General features: G+C 42.4%; 1 protein-coding gene across 4 annotated transcripts in view; it reads right to left on the bottom strand.

The window, feature by feature from the left end:
- The window catches only part of Trim9 (E3 ubiquitin-protein ligase Trim9), a 593,684-nt gene that overhangs the window by 140,076 nt on the left and 430,316 nt on the right, over positions 1-23,292 (bottom strand). For 2 of the 4 annotated variants that reach the window (XM_083124911.1, XM_083124913.1), the window contains exon 4: positions 17,370-17,544. In XM_083124911.1, coding sequence (XP_082981037.1) covers positions 17,370-17,544 — 175 coding nt within the window. The remainder of the gene's footprint in view (positions 1-17,369; positions 17,545-23,292) is intronic. The other 2 variants (XM_083124912.1, XM_083124915.1) reach the window with 1 other exon arrangement.

Below are 23,292 nucleotides of genomic sequence, written 5' to 3'. Positions count from 1 at the left end.
TCTCTCTAACACTCTGAAATTTTTCTCTTCGATATGACGACTGAAAAAATGAGTGATCTCCAAGCATTAAAACAAATGCTAAATTTGTCAGTCGAGTATGTAAAAATTCAGGAATTGGAAGTCGACAAACCTTACACGATAACTTCCGGTTCAATCGTTTCTACCCAGTATGGTCCCAAGGTACGCCTGTTGCTCAACGCACAATACAGTCTATTTTTACCAGATCGATACGCTAACATGTTATCCGACGAGAAGCTATCTATTTTAATCGAGAACAAAACTCGAATCGTGTACAAGGGGACAAAGGAACTTCTTGGCAAAAAAACGAAGCACGTAATAGAATTTGTGTAACGACTGCGAGGCCGTGAAAAAAAAATCTCAGAACATTTATATATAAATAACATACCGTAAAAAAAACTACACGAGAAAAAATCTCAGAATATATATATAAATAACATACCGTGAAAATAACACATAAAGCATCAACATGAAGCCCAAGGGTGTCGTGTACCAGATACCATATTCGAATCTAAAAAATCTAGGTGCCCTCGATGGGTTACTCACCAAGAAACAACGCGAGAAGAAACGTTCTTGCTTGTCGAAAGGACACGGAATGAAATTGCTGCTCAGCACACCTCAATTGAAAAGATTGCAGCGTTCACGGAAACAGCAAAAGATCGGAGGTTTCATATTCAGCATCCCGGCCATCCTGGCAGCATTGGGGGCCGTGGGAAGTTTGGCCGGCGGAAGTGCCGCCATCGCGAAAACCGTCATCGACTCGAAGAAGAACAAGGCCGAGTTGGAAGAACAGAAACGTCACAACCTGGCCATGGAGAAGAAAGGAGGAAAGGGCGTGATGAAAAAGTTTAAAAAAAAGAAACAACAGCACTCACCAACCGAGACATTGAATCTCTGATCGAACCGTTACGAATCAAACACTTCAGAGGAGTTTTCATGTCCGACTCGTTACCTTCAACCGTCAAAAGAAGAGAATGTGGAGTAGTCAACTTGGACAATCAAAAAAATCCAGGCACGCATTGGATATGTTACCACAAAAACGACAATAACAAAGCATTCGTTTTTGATTCTTTCGGAGGTGTTCCACCTACAAATTTAGTCTATTATCTGAAAACGAACAAAACCTCTATATACTACAACGACGAACGCATTCAAGATTTCGGAGACGTGAACTGCGGTCATCTCTGCCTCTCCGTGCTCGCGTTTCTCTCTAAAATAAATAACCCCACGATCGAAGATTTCCAGAAAGCACTGTGGAACCTGAAACAGCATCGCGACAATGGGCGTGTTTCATGTCACGAGCGAATCTTCAATCTTGAAACTCACGCTGCACGACGACATCGTCTATCCTAAATCCGTGGCTCTGCGTGCATTCTACAGCATGTACCTCATACCTAACGTTACGCAGCACAACAACAAAATTAGCGTCGGAAACGAACACATCGTCGTCACGCCAGGACAATACAATCTTTCCACTTTGCAAGCTCAATTACCCAAAGGCACATACCTTTCTCAAAATTCGGTCACGCACAGAGTGGAAATCCTATCCGCGACGGAGACCGTGGACCTGGGCACCATGGGAGAACTTTTAGGTTTCGAGAACAACCACCCAAAACTCGAAGCTGGCATCAAGCACGTAGCAACCAACATTCCTAAATTCTTGGCCATAGAGACTCTGAACGTACACTGCAACGTGGCGGAAGGCATGATCACGAAATCTTCGGACGAATTATTAGGAAGTCACAAGCAGACGGGAATCATAGCCACTTTCAAACCAAGTTCCGAGTTCATGGAACCGATCATCTACACGCCCTCTTCGCCGATCTATTTTCCAGTATGTCGCAACCGCATAGACGACATAGAGTTGGTGGTGACGAACGAGAAAGGAGACGTGGTGGATTTCGCAGGTGCCACTACGACGGCCATCGTGGAGATCAACGTATAATAAATAACCATACATGTAAAATGGAGCAAATCGAAAGTTACGAATTGCAGTCTTTCCCTCCCAACCGTCGCACGTTCGCCAATCTGAACGAAGCGAACAGGGAGATCGAATACGACGTGGACGTAGGCGACGGGTTCATTCATCCTCACAGAGCGGACCTCTACCTTCAATTGGACGTGGTGAAGAAGGAAAGCGGAGACGCGTTTCCTGCAGCAGCAAACTTGATACTCGTGGACAACTTCGTGCCTCACCTGTTCTCGCAGGTGGAGGTGAGGAAACACAACACCGTCATCGACAGAATAGATTATCCAGGCATCACGTCGACGGCAGTGGGAACGTTGAAATTATCCAAAACAGACGCAGCGTACTACCAGGCCGGGGGATTCGAAGTCGGGACCAAAATATCGACGAGAAGTCACACGGTGCTCTTTCCCATGCGTCTGCTGCCTGGTTTCTTCTCGGACTACAAGGAGATCATGTGGAAGGGAGGACTGAGGATCACGTTTCGAAGAGCGGCCAACGACAACGACGCACTGATGCGATACGCTACTTTGGGTCCGGACGGCACCACGCCGATAGCCAACACTTTACCCGAAGCAGCGAAATGCGTCATCCGGAGCATGGAATTGAGAATGCCGGTGGTGGAATACGAAACGAACTACGCCCTCAAGTACAAAGCGGAGATCTTGAAAAGTCCGCAGGTGCCGATTCACTTTCACGGTTACCAGTGCGTGCAGAAGATGGCGTCGGGAAGTCACATGGAATTCGACGTGACGACACAGTTCAACAACATACAGTTCGACATGCCAGATTTCGTCGTAGTGCTTTTTCAGACCGGACGCGATAACGATCAGGAAAAAGATTCCAGCAAGTTCGACGACTGCAAGATCAAGAACGTTTATCTGAAGAACGGTAGGAACGAAGTGTTCCCGCGCGAGAATTACAACCTCGACATGACCAAAGACGATTACCTCAAACTTTACGAAGCTTACACGGCTTACAAACGCGTGACCGAAGGAAGCGTGGACATGTACTACGCGCCCAGCGAATTCAAAGCACGGAGACCCATGACCGTCATCAACACCACGAAAAGAAAGCAAGTGGTGGTCAACGATCGTACCAACATCAAGATTGTATGCGAGTTCCACGATGCCTTGCCTGCAGATACTCTGTGCAGTGTCATTCTTATTGCAGAGAAAACATTTGTGTATGACGTCAAGAATGAAAGAGTGACTGAACAGTTTTAAATAAATAAAAAAAAAATAGCACACAATAAGAAATGTGGAATTTTATATATATAAGTACAAATTGCAATTAGCAGTTTCCAGAAGTTTAATTTTGCTGTGCCATGCATGCATGTAATCGAGGAAGTGGAAGTAAATTAAAATTGTTTTTTTTCGCATTGCCTATTACTTTTTGTTGCACTCTGGGCAGGCCTTACTAGTTTGGAGGCGATAGTAGCCCCACGGAAGTGTATGGACCCCACATTCAAGAATACACCTCTTGTCGTCGTGTGCATCCAGAGCAACTTTCCTGACAATATTAGTTGTAAGCACATGATCGACGCTTTGGATACGATGCTCTTTTTGTAGAAAGGGCGATTTTGTTCTGAGGCACTCGAGGTAATCCTCAAACTTGAGGTGCTCCCGAACCACTTGCCTGCTTACACCCTTTGCCTTTTTTGTTACAGAACCCTCAGCCCGGATCGCATAGGCTTTGGCACGAAGTCCAGCAAACTCCACAATCACATCCCCGTCTTTCTCGTCCTTGAGTTTGCCGGGTATTTTTTTGTTCCGGGGCAGAATTCCATACCGGTTTAGCTGGGGATAGCCCGATGTGTCGAAGAGCTTGACAAGAGCTGGAACTTTGGCTATATCACCATACGCATCGGCCGTGCGAACATGGTACACCAAGCTGTCTGTGTCTGTGTAGAGGAGCGAGATATTGTGGTTGTAGTGTGCACGTAGTATGCCGTAATATGTCTCGAACATGCACAACTTGCTCAGATCCAAAACTGCAGCTCCCACATAGATGGGCTTGTTGAGTAGCACCCCGCCCCGGTTCATGTGAATCAGAGACATCTGTTCGTTGTAAATTGTTCGAGACCTGAACAGCGGGCTTGCAACAAGTCGACGACACTGTGTTTTCTTCGTCACCAACCTCACATCAACGCGATTTCGCACATTCTCCATGGTCTTCCCAAATACCGCATTGTTCATTAATTTGAAAAAATCGCGATCAAGTTCCGAAGTGGCAGCAGTGCGATGTTTGGTGTTCAGTTCGATGTACGGCTTCAACCATGGAGACTGCCTGAACAAGAGCACGTCGTAAACTGCTTTGACCGAGACCCCTTGCTGCATTAACCACTGGAGGTTCCGGTAGTGTAGCACATAACGCTTTTTGGGCTCCAAGTCCATGACGAGCTTCGGTTGATCCGAGCCAGGTGGACACTTGACTTCCGGAGCAGGTGAGAGGTCACAGAATGTATCCTGCAGCTTCTCGGGGAAGTCAAGGTTCACCTCGGCAAAAAACCCAAACTCGTCGCACTCTTTTTCGATGTCGTGGTATAAAGGATCAACCCACTCAAACTGTCCTGTTGGGAGTGGCTGCATCATGGAGTGCCCGTAAAGATTATTCACGTCAGTGTACATGATGTAGCTTGATGGTTGGGAGGGGTCGTAACCAGTGGCCATGTGGTGATTGTTGGCGTGTGCGAAGCGTTGCGACACTTGGACCATGCCGCCCCGGATAGCTCTCTCGATGAAAAGCATGATATCATTATTGGAGATAAGTGAAAGTTTAATTTTAGTCAGCAGGGGCATGGCCGACCATGCCAGTCCAGGAAGGCTGTAAAAATATACAGGGTCCAGGTTGTAAATTTTTATCGCAGTCGCCCGAAACGCCTGGAACACATCGGCAAGAAGCGTCACATCAAGCTTCAGGTATGCATCGTGGTAATCACCAAAAGTTCGGCAACCCAACTTGACCCACATAGACTGAGCATGCTTGTACTCCTCGTCGGTAATATCTGAACCTCTCAGCTGGCTGTAGAACTTATCCTGGGGAGGCAGCAACTCTTCTTCGAACTTGGAAGGGTCGGTGACGTATTCGTAGGGGTAGACCCCTTTACGTCTGATGAGTGCGACATCTAAGTTCGGGAAACTTGATGTGGTAATGGCTAGTTGTTCGTCTCTGAGCTTCCCAGCAAGAGCATCGAGGCTTGCCTGGAGGAACCTCAGAGAGTCGAGGAACCGAAGCTCGATGCTGCTGCTTGAGTCGGGGATCGGCACCCACTTGCTGATGCTAATATAACGCTCCTCGTTTTGTGCCAGGACATTGATTCTCGCATTGTCGTACCCTAGATGTGTGACCAAGTGATGGAAATCATATCCCGAGCCATTGTGAAAAAAGACCGGTATGAAGCGCGGGTCCCTGGCTCTCAAGTTACATCTGTTGCACCACGGGCCAATGTAGCTTCCGGCCCCATAATGGTCATGGTGGTGGACCTTTTTGTTATCGTCAGTGAAGACCTAGTTGCAAACAGGACAATTTAGAGCTATTTCGTGCTGATGCTTGTCTTCCGGAGACAGAGGCAGCATGGGCTTGGGGGCCAACAGCATCTTCCCTATCTTGATGCCTTCCTGTTGCATTCTCACCAGGAAGTGTTTGACCGGGTCGGGGCCGCGATACACATAGGGCTCGGAGGCAATATGTTGGTCTCGCCACACCACAACATAGGAGTAACTCGAGGCCTCGTGGATTTGGAAAGGAATGGTAGAGGATGTTTCGGGGTTGGGCTCGCAGTTAGACAGAGGTTGAAGAAAGGCCTTGAAGTCTGCTACAATATAGGCAGGATGCTTCACCATAGCACTGTGCATGCGAAAGCACTCTACTGCACCAGGTTTGGGTTGGATAGTTCGTGCAGGCTTGTTGGTACCACAGTAGAACATGTGGCGAGCTAGCTTCTCAGCAGCAATGTTGGGTCCTCGAGAGTGTTTGAATTTATAATGGTTTCGGTTGTCGAAAGTGGACAGGCACCTGCGACACACCACGATGCGACCATTATGTCTATTTTTCTGATTTGAAACAAGCCGAGAGAGGGAACGGATAAGGGTGTAATGGTGATGGGTTTCGTCCTTGATGAGCAGGAGGTTGATTTCTCGTACCTCGTTGTTGTTGCTCACGTTGCTCACCCGGATGGGGTGGACCTCATTTTTGTTCTCGGTGAGACCGTAAACATTGATGGCTAATTGCAGGTCCAACAAGTCACGAGCACGAGCCTCAAACTTGTGAATATGCGAGACTTCTACAGGGTAGGCAATCCCGGCCATTGCATCCTCCAGTTCCGACTCATACTGCTTGTAGTGTGAAACATAGCGTGGACTGTTTTTCCAGTGAACAGGGTGCAATGCTGCCAGCACCGACCAGAGGAAGCATTTGGTGTCTTTGTTCTGAATATTGAGAACAGCTTTCCTTGCTTCAACCTCGGGTGGCAGGGCAATATAGCTAGACCCTGCCAGTGGCAGGGACTTGCTAAGTTTCAGACGAAGTTCGTGGGGGTCGCCACACAGCGAACCGCCCGAGCCTTCAGCCTGATGCTCCTCGTGCTTTGCCACAAGCTCCTCGACAAACTTGTCGTAGATGCTGTCGAGGTCAGTGACATCTGCCTGATCCAGTGTTTTTGCTTTTGTCGCATGGAAGAATTTATATATTTCATCAGACGGTTTCTTATACTTGCAGCATAGCACAGCATAGAATTTAGTGGAGTATGTAGCCAATGCATCGTTGAGGATGGATATTATCTTAGCTCGCTCGCTCTCCAGAAAACTACGCACATCGCAGAAGCTGTCTGATGTTATGTCAAAGTCTTCTAATAAATGCTCAAACGCAAATCGGTCTGCTTTCTTCGCCAGCTTGACGCGTTTGGCAGGTGGCGATGCATCGAGGGAGGTTACTTCTACCTTTCGCTTGGAAGGTTGCGGTAGAGATGTTCCAGTGCTCTTGCAAGTAAGCTGGTGTCGCTTGAAGTTGGCAATAGTAATATTTATTCCACACTTAGAGCACAGTTTGGTCGCACATATTCGCTTTCCCGGCACACAAATACGACAGTGTCTTTGAAAATGTTTACTTGACATAGCAATTTGGCACGTAGGGCAATTTTTTTCAGAACGCATAATGCAGAGATTTTTTGGGGGTATGTTATTTAATATCCAATGCTGTGCAATGCAAAATATAATTGTTCACTTTTTTTAACTATTCTCTATGACCTTATTTGGGTTTTTTTTCGTCAAATTATATGCTTCTAGTCTCCTATACAATACAATATACGTACAATATTGTCAACAGTATCATATTTGAGCAGGTCGCTTGTCACCTAAACACTACAGCTCACAGGTTGGTAAAATCTGACATGAAAGCAGATAATACGCTTAAGTCTTATTTATATGTAATTTTCACGGGCGTACAATATTGTCAACAGTATCATATTTGAGCAGGTCGCTTGTCACCTAAACACTACAGCTCACAGGTTGGTAAAATCTGACATGAAAGCAGATAATACGCTTAAGTCTTATTTATATGTAATTTTCACGGGCGTACAATATTGTCAACAGTATCATATTTGAGCAGGTCGCTTGTCACCTAAACACTACAGCTCACAGGTTGGTAAAATCTGACATGAAAGCAGATAATACGCTTAAGTCTTATTTATATATAATTTTCACGGACGTACAATATTGTCAACAGTATCATATTTGAGCAGGTCGCTTGTCACCTAAACACTACAGCTCACAGGTTGGCAAAATCTGACATGAAAGCAGATAATACGCTTAAGTCTTATTTATATGTAATTTTCACGGACGTACAATATTATTAAGAGCGTCAGTTTCCGTAGAGCTCTCTTTTTCCATCTTCCCTCTATACAGTGAAGCTGTAGAAGACACAATTAGCTAACCTAGCATACAACATACTTTCCTAATTAATATGGATATTGTCACACATTCCTCTTATTTTATACTGTTGTAAATAGAAAAGATTATGTACGGTAAATGTTTTGTACATTATAGGGAAAAAATGCAAAATATCCCCCAACTTTAATTCGATCCACCTCTGAATCGAATTTTTTACATATTTTCACGCCGCCATATGCTGTTCTATTTTGCTTCTTTTACTTGCCTTGCTTAATTAACTCTCGCTAATTAGCATTTTTTTGGAAGAAGTCAAATAGAACAACATATGGCGGTATGAGAAATATGCAAATTAAAGGATATTTTAGTAATATAAGGGCCCTAGCAATTAGCTTCGTCGACTAAGAGTACTCTTTTAAACATCTTCAGCTAGATCGTATTACTACGCAAGGACGTTTAAAATGTTTGGGTGTTGAAAAAGTTTGACTTACTTTTTATTTCTATTGTTTGCTAATAGATGGCGCTAATAGTACGCCCTCCCCTCCCTCTCCCTCCTCCTCCTCTGCTGTATGACAAATAGCACAAACATAAAATCAAGATTTTGGAGAGCAAAACATAAAATTTGCATGCATCTGATGTCGAACTAGGAACTTTTATCTTTCGGGGAGTCAATGTTATTTTTTTACTCAGTCGTCATATAACATGAACACACGTAAATATTCACATGTGCTTTTATTATTTTGTGTTCGGTAAGTACAAGTATATTCTTACATAAATTATTGTTTAATTTAAGAAATTGTAAACTCGGAGCCTGCTATACTAACAATCCTTCTGTCTATTGAAAGCGAATGTTGCGTGCATGCGGAAATAACACAGGAAAAAAAAAAGCGGATGGAAGCAATTTAAAATCAGTGGAGCAAGGTTAGTATTACGAGAGCGTAAAAACATGTGCTTTCATTCAACTTCGAAAAATAAGAATAAATGTGTGCATACAGAACACATATGCTTTCTTTTCACAGTTGTAAAATCATATAAATTGTACATGAAGTAAGTTACGGGAAGGCTCTCTCTTTTATGTCTGTGTATATGTTGTACAATTAGGTACAAGTATTGTACAATTAGGTACAAATTGTTGTACAATTATTTTCCCCAGTTGTCCAGTTGGAGTTGGGGGTATAACACTGGTACTATTTGTAATCACAGTGCTTACTCATGTATTTTGTTTAATATTTTATTTCAAATTCACTGTCAGAAACTAGTGTTGCCAGTTCCTGGATGTAGGTTTACCTACTCTGTTGGTTGTCACTGTCAAGCTTCCAGTATTCGTACAGCATAAAAAGCCATAACCCCCCCCTCTCAAAATATATACATTGTATACGCCAAGATGCTCAATAGCCTAGCAACACATCATGAAAAAACATGCCAAGAGAACCCAGTGGGTTAGGTTAGGTTAGGTTAGGTTAGGTTATGTGTTAGGTTAGGTTAGGTTAGGTTATGTGTTAGGTTAGGTTAGGTTAGGTTATGTGTTAGGTTAGGTTAGGTTAGGTTAGGTTAGGTGAATTTAGGAATGTTGGTTGCTACGTGCTTGATGCCAGCTTCGAGTTTTGGGTGGTTGTTCTCGAAACCTAAAAGTTCTCCCATGGTGCCCAGGTCCACGGTCTCCGTCGCGGATAGGATATATATTGTATACGCCAAGATGCTCAATAGCCTAGCAACACATCATGAAAAAACATGCCAAGAGAACCCAGTGGGTTTATAAGTCAGTGCTGCCAACTCCTATTTGTAGGTTAGCTTAACCTGTGAAAGATCATATAGTGGAATTTTTGTAGAGTGGGTAGGCAACACCGACGAGCCTCAAATGATAATTCAAGACTCGTCGGTGTTGCCAATTTCTATTTGTAGGTTAGCTTAGCCAGTGAAAGATCATATAGTGGAATTTTCTTCGGATGGGTTGGTAAAACCCAAGCCTCAAAAAATCTACGGTAGTGTTGCCAGATGTAAACAGAGGGCAATAGACCCCCTCATAAAAGGCTACAGTAAAAACCCACAGTGTTGCCAACTCTGTGCCCTCAAAATATACATCATAAAAGGCTACGACGAGCCTCAAATGATGATTCGAGCCTCAAAAAATTATTTAGAACTCTCCAATTGTCTCTACTGTAACACTGCGAGAAAAACCTATAGCTGGCAACAGTAATAAGCTCATGCCTTACAAGAGAAAACCATTAAGGCGATTTTTATTTGATGATGTTGAACCCGTGTAGTGTTGCCATCCATCCATCTCTCTCTCTTTTACGGCACTGCCGGCTCTCCTTGCCCAGTATATGTAGGTTGGCAAAAATTGCTTTATGCACTGTAAGGCAAGCCTCAAGCAAAGTTGCCAGCTCCTTGCTTTAGGTTAGGTTAGACAAAAAAAGGCTGTAGGTAGGCTGTCGGTTGTTTAACTCTTCCCTCTCTCTCTCTCTCTCCTCTCTCATTTTTGTAAAAGGCCATGGTAAAAGTACCAGTAGGTTGGCAACCTTGTTTTATGCACTGTAAAACAAGCCTTAAGCAAGGTTGCCAGCTCCTTGCTTTAGGTTAGGTTAGACAAAAAAACCTTGGTGATTTTTTTCGAGTAAAATGTTGGTAATACTGCCCCCGAAAATAGGGGGGGGGGTTATGCCTTACAAGAGCAAACCATTAAGGCAAGCCCCACCGAGCTTTACTTTCTGGCGCAGTGTTGGCAACACTGCGAGCAAAAATTGCCAGCTCCTTACTTTAGGTTAGCTTACCCCAAAAACCTTGGTGATTTTTTTCGAGTAAGGAGTTGGCAACACTGCGCCATCTTGTGAGGATTATGCCTTACGACAAAAATCCAGTAAGGCGATCCTCAATAGATGGCGCAGAACTCTCCAACCTGCACTACTGGCGTAGTGTTGGCAACACTGCGAGAAAAAGGTTGCCAGCTCCATGCTTTAGGTTAGGTTACCCCAAAAACCTTGGTGATTTTTTCGGGTAAGGAGTTGGCAACACTGCGAGCCCCACATGATGATTCGAGCCCCAATTGATTATTTAGAACTCTCCAATTGTCTCTACTTTTAATTGCTAGGAGGAGGGAGATTACATCACCCCATACCCAGTCGCTCTTTCCTTTTTCTCTCTTACTGTCTCTATTCCCTATTCCTCAATCTTTTTCGTTATTTCTCCTTCCTCCTTTCGCTATCTCGCTTTGCTTGAACTTCTGTTGCTGTATCTCTCCTTTCCTTCCACTAATTTTCCATACATCTATCTGCTTTCCCGATAGCGTTGTGGAAACGTGATCGCCTTGTAATAAAGGAGTCCAACGTTCGATACCCGGTGGAGGCACATAGTGGTTCGGATTCAACTTTAAACTGTAGATCCAGTTCAGATATTCTTATATCCGCCTGTCCTACGACGTCAGGGATCCTGAGTTCGAATCCTGGCCTGGGCATGGATGTTTATGAGTGTCCATTCATCAATTTCATCATATCATCACTCATCCCCATCTTCGCAAATTAACCAAAAGTGGCACAAAGAGCGAAGTAAAATAAAGTAAATCAAGAACAACAACAAATGCGTCTGTCAATTTCTTTCACTCGTTATCCAAAGATATTCTGATAGATTCTCAGTTTCAATATGTTCAGCGTGAAAGCTAGTTTTTATTGCAAAATTAAAAAAAAATAAAGGAGAAATGGACAAGGTGGACGAACCCTGTTGAGGCTTTAAGCAGCTCAGAATAGTGTACAAGAGAATTAAAATGCGTTCAAAGAACTACTATCATTGGCTTAAAAACCTGGCTATTTTGTGACATATTGGCCCCGTCCAGTACGCTCCACTGTTTGACTCTCTCTGCACTCACGCGTCTAGTTGGTTACACGGTGCAACACCGACTCATCTACTTCGTTCATTTGGTGTCAAGTGGTGTGTTTGGTGTCTGCACCATTTGCACTACGTTCTGAAGCGGTGTAGTGTGTGGTGTGTGATCACGTGGTGCGTGCTAACGAATCAAATGAACGTTTAAAGCAGCAGACAGGCATTTGTTAAATCTTTTGAACGTGTAAACACCGCTATTAGCCTACTTGGTTGAGCGCCATTTCCTTGCACCAGCCTGATACCGGGATACACCTGTACTGCACCTAGTGTCAAAGAGTGCAGTGAACTAGACGGGGCTATAGAATAAACGCTCTGATACAAGTCGTTCGTACACTTCACGCTGGCTTTAAGCAAAGACATCTTCTAACTAAAAAAAAAAAAAAAAAAAAATCAAGCCCCTTTTCTTCTGCCGTTGGGAAACATATAAGGCCCCTTTTGAGACCAATTTGATCCCCTTCATACCGTGATAATTGTGTTTCCAATACACTATTAAACACGATTCTGTCATGTAAAGTAGCGTTTAATGCAACGAAGTTCGAGACCCCATCACCATGGCGTGTGCCAAATTCCCTCAATTTTCAAACAATTCAGTCCCGACGAACCACTCTGGCCAATCAAGCTAGGAATAGGGAGGGTGGATTTTCATTGGCTGACTCATACGCTCTTGTGTGAAACTTTCCCCAATGACTCACGTAAATCCAGTAGAAGCCTGAAAATGCTTCAAAAAGGTATATATAATATTGCATTTCTCCTTTAAGCTAATCAGACTTGACTAGTCGTACGAAGCCATTCTTCAGAAATGTGATTTACTAACTTTGAATCATGGAAGACAAGTTTGTGAAATCTGGTCTCCACGGCGGATTGGTTAGCACAGCACCCTATGACATCAGGTGTACGCGGTTTGTATCCAGGCATGGGTATTCTTTGTTGAGTGGTCCTTCATCAATTTCATCATATATCGCTCATCCTCATCGTCGTGATTAGCCAAAAGTGGCAGAAAATCGTAGCTAAATAAAAAATCAAACAAGGTGAATATAAGGTTTGAACAGACTTGGACGGTAGAGGTTCTTCCTCATTCAGGTAGGCCTATTATCTGTTACTGTAGAAAAACATGTTGAAATTGTAGCGCAACGTTTTGTCCAATCATCAACAAAATCAACTCGAGAAGTATCCTATGTGACATATATAGAGGCTACACAGACTGCAGCCAACATCACTGCAAGGCTTAAATGAAAATCATCCTGTTCATAAATATCCCATTTCGGTCAGCTGACTTATGGGTCACCCTGTAGGGGTGTATTATTTAAAAGTGGTTCCATGTACGGAATAAGAGAGAATGTAATAGCAGTAAATAATTATATACTGTATTACCATATTACTGCAGGCACACAGACCTGTGCTACTTTTTAATGAAACACCCTGTATATGCAGCATGCAATGTGAAAGAATGTATTTATTTATTAAGGTTCGCTCTCAAGTAACGTCACTTCGATGACAGACAAGTCGTGTGTCGCTTCGGTGCGAGATTTTCCAACGAGTTCAAAACTCGAGAAACTGCAGATTCCCCTTAATTGAAGACAAATATTTTGATCCCCCTTCCCTTTAAAATTCCCTTCATTATCTGCTTAAGAGAAAAATCAAAATTTCCCCTAAGCTATTTCGGATTTTAACACTTTTGAAACTCGCAATTCGCCCCCGTGCATAATATAATCCCCCGGGTATCCCCATTTCAAAACCATAACCGAATTACGAATCGAGCCAAACTTTGCCATCCCAGAACAAGTTTCTGTACTTTAAAAACCTCCTCGTCAGAATAATAGAATAAGAAAATCCCCACAGAGCGTCTGGAAATTGGCAAGGGCAGGGAGAAAGACGTCCAACCTTTCTTCTTTAATCTTCTTCAACGCTTTGTATCGTTTTCGTCATTCAATTGTCTCTTGCGCACTGGGAGTTGGCTAAAGGCTTGAGAAGTTCCTCGACGAAGTGTTGTTCGATAGTAAGCGAGAATTTCCTTTCGATTCAACAGCGCACCAATCGAACGCAGGCTTGTGCGGTCTGTCATGCAGCTACGGTGTGAAACGTTGCCGTTGATGGCTATTTCACAAGTGACATGTGTCGCGTGTCCCTTCATCCATCTTATCTTGCCACCATGCTTTTTCATTTTCGCGATTAGCCAAAGGAGCAGAAAAGTGAGGTAAAATAAACTAAATCATGCAATCAGTCATTATGATAACAAAAATTCTTGCCACAAATATAATTTCTTGACTGGTAGGCCCTGACAAATATACGTAATGATTATACAGTTGCGTTCAACGCAAATATTGTAAAAAACTGAATCTAAAATTACATTAATTAGTTTAACTACATCATGGCCGACAATGCTTTAAAAACAGCTATGATCATTTTTATGGTCGCATGACGGTGGCGGTTAACCACGATACAGAATTAACGGACAGACTCGATACAACGCACAAAACTCGAGAAGAGCGAATCTAGTTCCGAACTGAAAGGGGTCCGCTGGATAGCCGAGTGGATATTGCTTCCAGCTCAAAATGTCCACGCCCGTCTTGGCTATCCTTTTTATTGGATTCCACCCGTGGCGTTGTCTGTGTATCAATGGATTCTCGCAGCGTCAAAGCGGGAAGGAAAAGGCCGGAAATCTATCAAGCGAGGGAAGAAAATACATCTTTTGTTACTCGTTTACGTCCCGCATCGCGGAAACCTAATCGATACGAAACTCCTTTATTTGCGAACGGGTTAACATGTAAGAAACGCTAATTGTTTCAAAGTTGTGAGTGTCCTTATGTGTGTGCATGGGCCGTATAATACGCATAATATACACAGCGCCATCTGTTGACGATTTTTGCTTATAATAAGTTAATTTACATGTTTCAAGGTCTAATAAACTGTGAACGTATCAAAAATATTTAAAAATCTTTAACATCCATCCCTCCCTATAACATCCAACTTCCTTCTTCTTATTCATTTCTTTCTTCCTTTTATCTCTATCTTCCTTATTTTCTATTCTCTCTTCTCTACTTCCCTCTTTCTATTTTCTTTCCATTTACTAATTCCCTTTATCTCTGTCTTCCTATTTTCCCTTTCCCTTCTTTCACTGTCTCTTTCTTCACATTTTCCCTCTTTTTTTCCTTTTGCCCCTTTCCTGTCTTTCTCTTTTTCATCCCATTTCTCCTTTCTCTAATTCTTCCTATTTCCCCTTTCTCTTTGTTTGTGGTTGCTCCATAGACGCCGTACGGAAAGAAGAGCACTACAGTCAGTCACCCTGTACATGAAAAATATAGCATTACAGTGAGTCGCCCTGTGAATACCAATCCGCATCATACCCGCATACAAAATAAGTGTAAAGGATCCGGAGAGAAACGTACACTTTCCGAAAACTCCAGCACATTTTCCTGCGAGGAGAAAGCTATCGGATCCTTACAAGGGCGGCCATCTGCATGCCCCCCCCCCTTCTCCCAGCCATAACCCTGCTCGCCCCCGGACGGGAGGGAGGCGAAGAAAAAATCGCTTCCCCGAGACTCAATCTAATGGTTGAATACCCTGGACAAACGCCAAGAGATCAGTCGAAGCGGCCACATGAAACCCTACGCTTCTTTCGTAGGGGAAAAAAAAATCACTCACTGGTTTCTCGTGTTCGCTCTACATACATATTGGACGTGGGAATCTCTTGGCATGCCCTGCCTATTTTATTAGGAATTCTTCGGGCCGGGCATCCGACCAACGGGATATGTCACGAGTCCCAGATATTGCACCCTACAGCTTCTGAATTTATCCCGGTTTTTTTTCTATTGTTATTACATTCTGGCAATAGACAGGACTTAATGATACACTGTCGTTTATTGGCTGTGGATACAATCAGTTACAAACCGTTGAGTTTGCAAGCAAACCGTGCCCTGGTCAATGGACGGTTGCCAGAAGAGTTTTTCTCTCGATTTTCAAACGGCCTCCTTTGCCGGCTTTTGTAGCGGAGTGGCTATACTGCAGGAGGCCTTAGAAAGAGCGTTTCGCGGGCTAACAGCAGCCGTCGCTCACACACTATTGCCGATACTCTCGTCTCGTGTCGTCTGCTCCTCAGCTAGCTGTGGCAACCGGGCTCGCTCATTCGCGGACCTGATTGGTTCTCGCAGACACACCCCCATATTGTCGTCTGCTGCAAGCCCGCGAAGCGATCTTTCTAAGGCCTCATGGAGTATAGTACAGAGCGCTACCACGCCAGGGCATGTGTGAGTGTTCCCTCATCAACACTCACGCATATAGTCGCAAATTAGCCAAAAGTGGCAGAAAAAAGCCGCTACTTAACAAAAATCAACAAGCAACAGCCTCTCTTGCGCCCCCTTCTTTTAACCGCGGACAAAAATATCATTACGTAACATCTCGAACCATAGGTGCCCACAAAGGGCAGTTTGTCTTTAGGTCCCTCTACGCATAGAAAGGCTAATCGGGACTGAACATATAGTTTAAAGTGGGATCCGAACCACTATATGCCTCCTTCGGGTATCGGACTCGGGACCCCTTGCTTACAAGGCGAGAAGTTTACCAATACGCCATTGGTCAGGGGGAACACTCAGTGTGGGCCCATTCATCAATTTCCTCTAGTCATCATTTTCCCTCCATTGTATTGTCACGGTTAACATAACCAATGGTGCAGGAACGGAGGGAACATTGCACACCCACAAAATTCAAATTATTTGAGAGGATACAACTTTGTGAACCTATTTTACTACGATAAAGTAAATAGTGTTTAAAATAACTGCAAAGCGATGGAATGAGGCACAGGACTTTATCTACTCGGTAATGTACGGTAGGGGTGTGCGGGATCCCAAAAAATCGGGAGCGGGATCGGGGGAAAAATCCTGTCCCGATCCCGACTTCGGGAAATAAATTCCCGACTTTTCGGGATCCCGAGCAGTCGGGAAATACCGAATGGTCATTCTCGACGTTTTCTGCATTGTAAATGTCTGGAACTTATCGGAAATTGTTAATTTTTGTACCAGAAATGCAAAAACAATCACTTAAAGTGAAAATGACGTGTAGAATTCGGGATTTCCAGAGCTTATGAAAATTTTGAAATTGCGAAATTTTCCCGTCCTGAATGTCCAGATTTAAAAAAAAAATCCCATCCCGACCCAAACAATTCTGTTCCGCACACCCCTACTGTACGATTAAAAAAAAAAAAACTTAAAATTATCTTGAAAATAGCCATAACAATTAATAAATAAATAAATGCAAAATATTTTGTGAATATTGCTTTCCTTATTGGGAGTAAAAGGCTATCTATGCAAATATTGCTTTGAAAAATTGAGGGCTATGTGGGCTGTTCGAAAATGAAATGTATATATGTACATGTAAAGGTCCTACTTGTACCCTCAAACCAAAAATGTTCCTGCTCTACTGATCATAATGTATTCACAAAAACTTATTGCACCTTTTGCGAACGTATCCATGGTGGCCATCATCAGAAATGTCCTCTGGGGTGTGAACACTTCTATAAAAAAGCCACACAATTCGGTCATCACATAATACGCTTCACAATCCTGACGAAATGCAGACATTTGTACAATCAGTAAGAAGCACACGAGATAGAAAGTAATAAATCAGATACTTACGTTTCATTTGGATGAAGTTCAGCTGATCTATTGCTCGTAAGACTGACTTGTCGTCTAATGTGAGATCAAATTCGTGCGACACACGTGGAGAGGTGACCATGTCTTTGTGCCACGTGATGTCCACGTTGGCCACCCTCGTGATCAACATGGAACCAACCTGTAACGTGGGAAAGAACTGGAATTATTGAGGGAAGAAACAATCCAGTAAAGCAAAGGAAAATATATAATTAAACGAATTCCTGAGAAGTCAGGGTAGTTCGAACTTAGATTTAGTTAAGAGATTTGTAAACACCTTTCTATTGAGAAAGGGGATCACCTCTATCTTGAATTAAACTTTTCTTAGTAGCTTCCATAAACACTGTTTAAAGGGCAGAGTGTCCAGCAGTTTGAAGATTTTTTTATTTGGAGCCTTTCATTGGCATCTTCCTAATACTAAAGAAAGGATTTGACCATGACAATGTGCAGGAATATTTATGACAATGGTATCATCAAGAAAATATATAGTATACAATAAAACAAACAATAATTACCTGTTTTTTAACCGTAGGGTATTTTATAATGGATCATTGATGAACTAATGTATTGATTAGGATTAAATGCTGAAGTAATTTATGTGCAAGCGACATCTATCGAAGAAATTATCTATTATTATACATATATGAAATCTTTTTGCAGTGACAATGATTATTTGTACGTACAAGTCGAGACTGTAGAAACAATGAAATTTCGTTTAACTAACGAAATAAAATTGAACATTTCTGCACCAAGAAAGCAACTAAACAAAATGGGTGCGTCCAAAGCATGCAGCAGTTGAGTAACTAGTTGGATGCACTTAATGGTCTACTGTTGCAAAGCAGCAGACATGTTATCCAATGCAACTTGTGTGCGCTTACATCTCCTCAATATGTCATTGGGTTAATGAGGTTATTTAATTGTGACCAATACTAGCTGCCCCATACCTGAAAGGACTCAAGACACTATAAATTCAGTGAACAGAATACTCGACTTAAACGTGTTCAAAGAGTTACTTCGTTCGGGACGCAACCCATACGGTGTCGACTACGTTTGTCGCCTTTCTCGCTAGGTGTCAGGCAAGACGCTAAACTCAAAAGTGTATGTATTTTCTTACCTTCTGTCAACTTCTACAACTTCTAAATTGTAACATACAGTAGACTGCAAAGGCTGCCACGAGAAAAAAACTAGGACAAACGAAATTTTTGACGGAACCAACTGCAAATCAGAACATAGCTTCAGTATGAATCAAACATCTTTGTAAAGCAGGATGTAGTTAAATAACAACATGGGCATCTTTCCTGTACAAACCTCGGAGCTTCCACTTTAACACACCACATCAATCCTCCCTTAAGATCTTAGATGCACAATGACCTTATAAGCTTACTTATCCATCCTGGAAAGAAAAAAGACGCCGCTTAAGTGCAGAGGAGAGACTGGCTCCTTCCCTCCGGGGAAAGAAAAAGAACAATTACATTAGCTTTTAGCCACCTAATAACCAAAGTCCCACCGCCTGTTTATATAGCTGCTGCAGAAAGTGTGTTTGCTTGGTCTTCTCGCGTTTCTATTGTTTCCTCTGAGCCGCTACTGCTTTTCTGCAACCCCTGCTCTCCAGGGTTGCCAACTCATGCCACAAACCACTAAGACTGACGTCGAGTGAAATTCATAAATATTGGCGATAAACTATCATCCTCACTAGGTTCAGGGGTGTCCACAGGCGGACGGCAGCATCAAAATTTGGGGGACGGTATGTTTTCCATAAAATAATATAAAATTCAATATATTTATGTTTTTCTAAAAAAATGTGTAAAAAAAGTTTACACCATGGCGCAATATGTGCAATGAGGTGGGGGTGGATGGCGGGATCAGAATATGTGTTCTTAATACTCTATTTACTTTAGCTACTAGATGCAACATATATACTGGGTGAGTCTTTTAAAAGAGGCCCCGTGGAAAATCTGATCCTTGCTTGTAGGCAACCCTGGTACACCGAAGAGAAGAGCGGGGCAGAGAACAGTCCAGGATATGTCATGTCATGTCATGTTGTCGAATATGCTTGGCACCGATATCCTGGACTGTTCTCTAACCCGGTCTTCTCTTCGGTGTACCAGGGTTGCCTATATGCAAGGAGCGCATTTTCCACGGGGGCCTCTTTTAAAAGACTCACCCAGTATATTTCGTTGGATGAAGAAATGGAAGAATTTATGGGGATAGATCAAGCAAAGTGTTCAGTAGAGATTTTAAATAAAGTGACCTTTAGTAATAGGATAGTAATATATGTTCTGCCATGGGAGGGATGTGCCTACTCCACTATCGGTACTTATCAATGACTGTCAAGTTTATTTAACTTTGTATGTAAAATAGAATGTCATGTGAATTTTCAACAAATACTAGCCTTTTTGAAAGTTACATATTTGGAAAATCCGAGCTGTACAGTGGAATGCAAAAGTATATTGCTCGGCAAATTGTCCATGACTATTTTTATTAATATTTCTCTTCCATTCTACGTGCTTTAAGGGGAAGAGTTACAGTTACGCACCAATTGTGCATTTATTTCAATATCGCCCGAATGGACACTGCTACTAAAAGAAAAATAAAACTGGGTGTATCCAACAAGGAGAGAAATTCATATTGCAAGTGGAAGCGTTTTTTAATGTCGATTATTAAGCTGGACACGATGTTTGAAAAATATGATAAATAAGAATTTTCGGAATCCCATGTATTCCTTATGGGGAATCAACTTCAATATCAAGTTACGGCTAATCGAATGGAAGCTTCGACTTTTCCGCTGGTGAAATGCTGACAGAGGTAAGGGAGAAGGAAAACATACAAGTTGTTACTCGACCCTTTTCTTCTTCTTTTAAAGATGTTCTTCAGACACTAAGACACAACTGAAATATGCTAAACATTTTTAATATAAAAAATGCAAACCACGAATTATAAATATAACCTATATTATTTTTTAATGAGTTTATGTTTCCTCATTTCAAAATTCGTAGGATTTAAATATCACAAACCATGGCATAAGAAGAAACGCACATAAAATGTAATACACATAATGGTGGACAATTGATTGGCAATACTTTTGTATCCCACTCTACTTATGGCTTCAGCACGGATTCCATGTAGGGAGATTGGGTCTTAAGCACTGGCAACACTGCGCCAAGAGAAGGAACAGGATGAAAAGCGTGCATCTTTTAAGATTCTTCCCTACCTTTAGAAAAACAACCTTCCCTTCTGCTCCGAATGGCTTATTATGTACATCGCAGCTGGCGTGTTTTCTGAATAAGCAAATATATCATTTACCAAAGGCGGCGATCAATCGATCGTATCGGAGACAAAATCTCGGCAGCAGATATGAGTCGAGACACTTTTCCACGGTCCATGACCTGGCGAGTAGTTCATCGAGATTCTCATCTCTATACAGAGTTTCAGTAAATTACGTAGAGTTCACATATTGAGGTAAATTTATGCGCAAGTCACATCTATTCAAAGAAAAACATTTTTTAATTGTTATAAATAAAATCTTCTTGCAGTCATAATGATTACTTGTACAAGTTAAGACTGTAAAAACCATGAAAGCAATTAATTAACGAAATTAAATTGAACATATCTACAGCAAGAAAGAATTGAACATATCTACAGCAAGAAAGAATTGAACATATCTACAGCAAGAAAGCAACTATAAATAAAAATGGGCGCGTCCAAAACACGCAGCAGTTGGATGCACTGAAAGTTCAACTGTTGCCAAGTAGCGGTAGACATCTTTTCCAGAGCAACATAAGGTAGCGTAAATACCGGGTGGCTAGAATTAAAGTTTCCCTATACAAAGGGAAGTAACGGAAGTATATATTTAGATTTATTTTCTTTTGTGCGAGCCATAGGCTGTACGCACTACATATTTTTGATTTTTCTACACTATTTTGTTACATTTAGTTTTCTTTTAAGCTGTCTCTTACTTTGTCCTTTATATACACATTCTTCCCCTCCCTCGGCAGTTCTAATTCCAGTCTTTCTCCTCACTTCTTTTTTCCTGCACTATTACCAAAACACGCCTACATTTTGCTTTACACACACTTACACTATAAAGATGGCTCGTCTGGAGCATGATCACTAATTTCGCCGCTTTCTCTAATAGCTTTCCCCCGCCGTTCTCTTACTTCCCCCAGGTATTTCCCCACTTGCTGCCCCGCTTCCTTTATCTTTATTCTGTCGTCTACCACATCTATCACCTCCCTCCCTGTTAAGTTTTTCATCCATTTGTCCCTTAGGTCACGTGTAGAAGTGCAGTTAAGTAGGATATGCTTGTCCGTCTCCTCCCCCTCGCACAAAGGACATATCGTTTCCCCTGATTCGTTTAGCTTTCTTAGTTGTTTCCATCCCCCTAGTCTGAACCATGCCAGCGCGCTTCTTTCATTTTTTCCCACCACCTGGATATATTTCGCTTTCCCCCATTCTCTTACTCTTAACTGTTCCCTGATTGAGGTCTTTGTTTGGCAGTCTGCTATTATTTCTTGTTTGTCTATGTCGAGTAACCTGTCTCTGATTTGATTTTCTGATGAGATGCCCCCCCTTCCTCCCTCTTCCCATACCCAACCCATTCCGCTATTATATAAGATATTTTTCACTTCCAGACCCCAGCTGGAAACGTTTTCCTCCCTTGTCTGTATTTCCAAACATTGTCCCCTCAGCGTAGTTTGGCCCTCTTGTGATAATCGCATCCAATATTTAACCACCCTCATCCGTGCTTGTACCGTGTCCCTGTTCAGTCCCAATTCCTTGAGAATCCCACAGTTGGCCGTGCCTCTGCTTACGCCCATTACTCTCTTATAAAATTCTGTTTGTATGCCAATTATTGTGTTGTCCCCCCTTAACCCCCACAGTTCTATTCCATAGTTTAATGTACCTAATACTATTGATGAATAGAGGTTTTGAATGACCGGGAAAGGCATTTGAGGTGCCTTGTTTATTGTCCTTATGACTTGTTCTATTGCAAATTTTGTTTTAGTTTTTCTTGCCCTTATGTGGTGTGTCCAACTCCCTGTCATGGAGAGTGATGCCCCCAGGTATGTGAAGTTTTTAACCCGCTCGATTAAATCCCCCCCGTATGTCCATGTCTCCTGTCTGCTAAATGTGTAGCCATTTTTGAAAGCAATGATTTTTGTCTTTTTAATGTTTACCTTCATTTTATATTTGATGCACCCCTCATATATGCTGTCTATGCCCCTTTGAAGACCCTCTATTGTCTCGGACAAGATGACTATGTCGTCTGCATACATAAGGACTGGTATACTTTGCACTCCTATACATGGGATAGAATCCTGATCCATTTTAATTTCATGCGCTACCCAATCTATGAACAATGAAAATAGCACTGGTGATAGGATGCATGCTTGTTTCAGTCCCCTGAGCGAAGGCTGCAGTGCCGAGACTTGGTTTCCTTCGCATCTTACTCCGAATTCTACCCTCGCATATATTGCTTGCAGTGCTCTGATCATGCGCGCGGACATTCCCTTCTCATACAATTTTCCCCACAGAATTTCCCTATGAACTTTATCAAATGCTTTTTCAAAATCAATGAAACATGCGTATAATTTCCCCCGCTTCTGTTTAATTTTCCTCTGTACTAGTGTTTGTAATATGAATATGTTGTCTATCGTGCTGTACCCTTTCCTGAAGCCCGCTTGTAGTGGTGAGATTTTGTCGAATATTTCTGTCCATTTCTGGATCCTACGGTTTAAGATGTGTGTGTAAATTTTACTCCATATAGGTAATAAAGAAATGCCCCTGAAATTGTTTGCGTCATTTCTGTCCCCTTTCCCTTTATAAATAGGACAGATTATGGAGCTTGCCCAGTCCTTCGGAAAGTACCCGTCTTTAAAAATCTTGTCCATTAGTTTGCTTTGTGCTT

Source organism: Lepisma saccharinum, chromosome 7, assembly GCF_977018435.1.
Source record: "Lepisma saccharinum chromosome 7, izLepSacc3.1, whole genome shotgun sequence".
NCBI classification, from domain to species: Eukaryota; Metazoa; Arthropoda; class Insecta; order Zygentoma; family Lepismatidae; genus Lepisma; species Lepisma saccharinum.
This window is presented reverse-complemented; position numbering and strand designations above follow the sequence as displayed.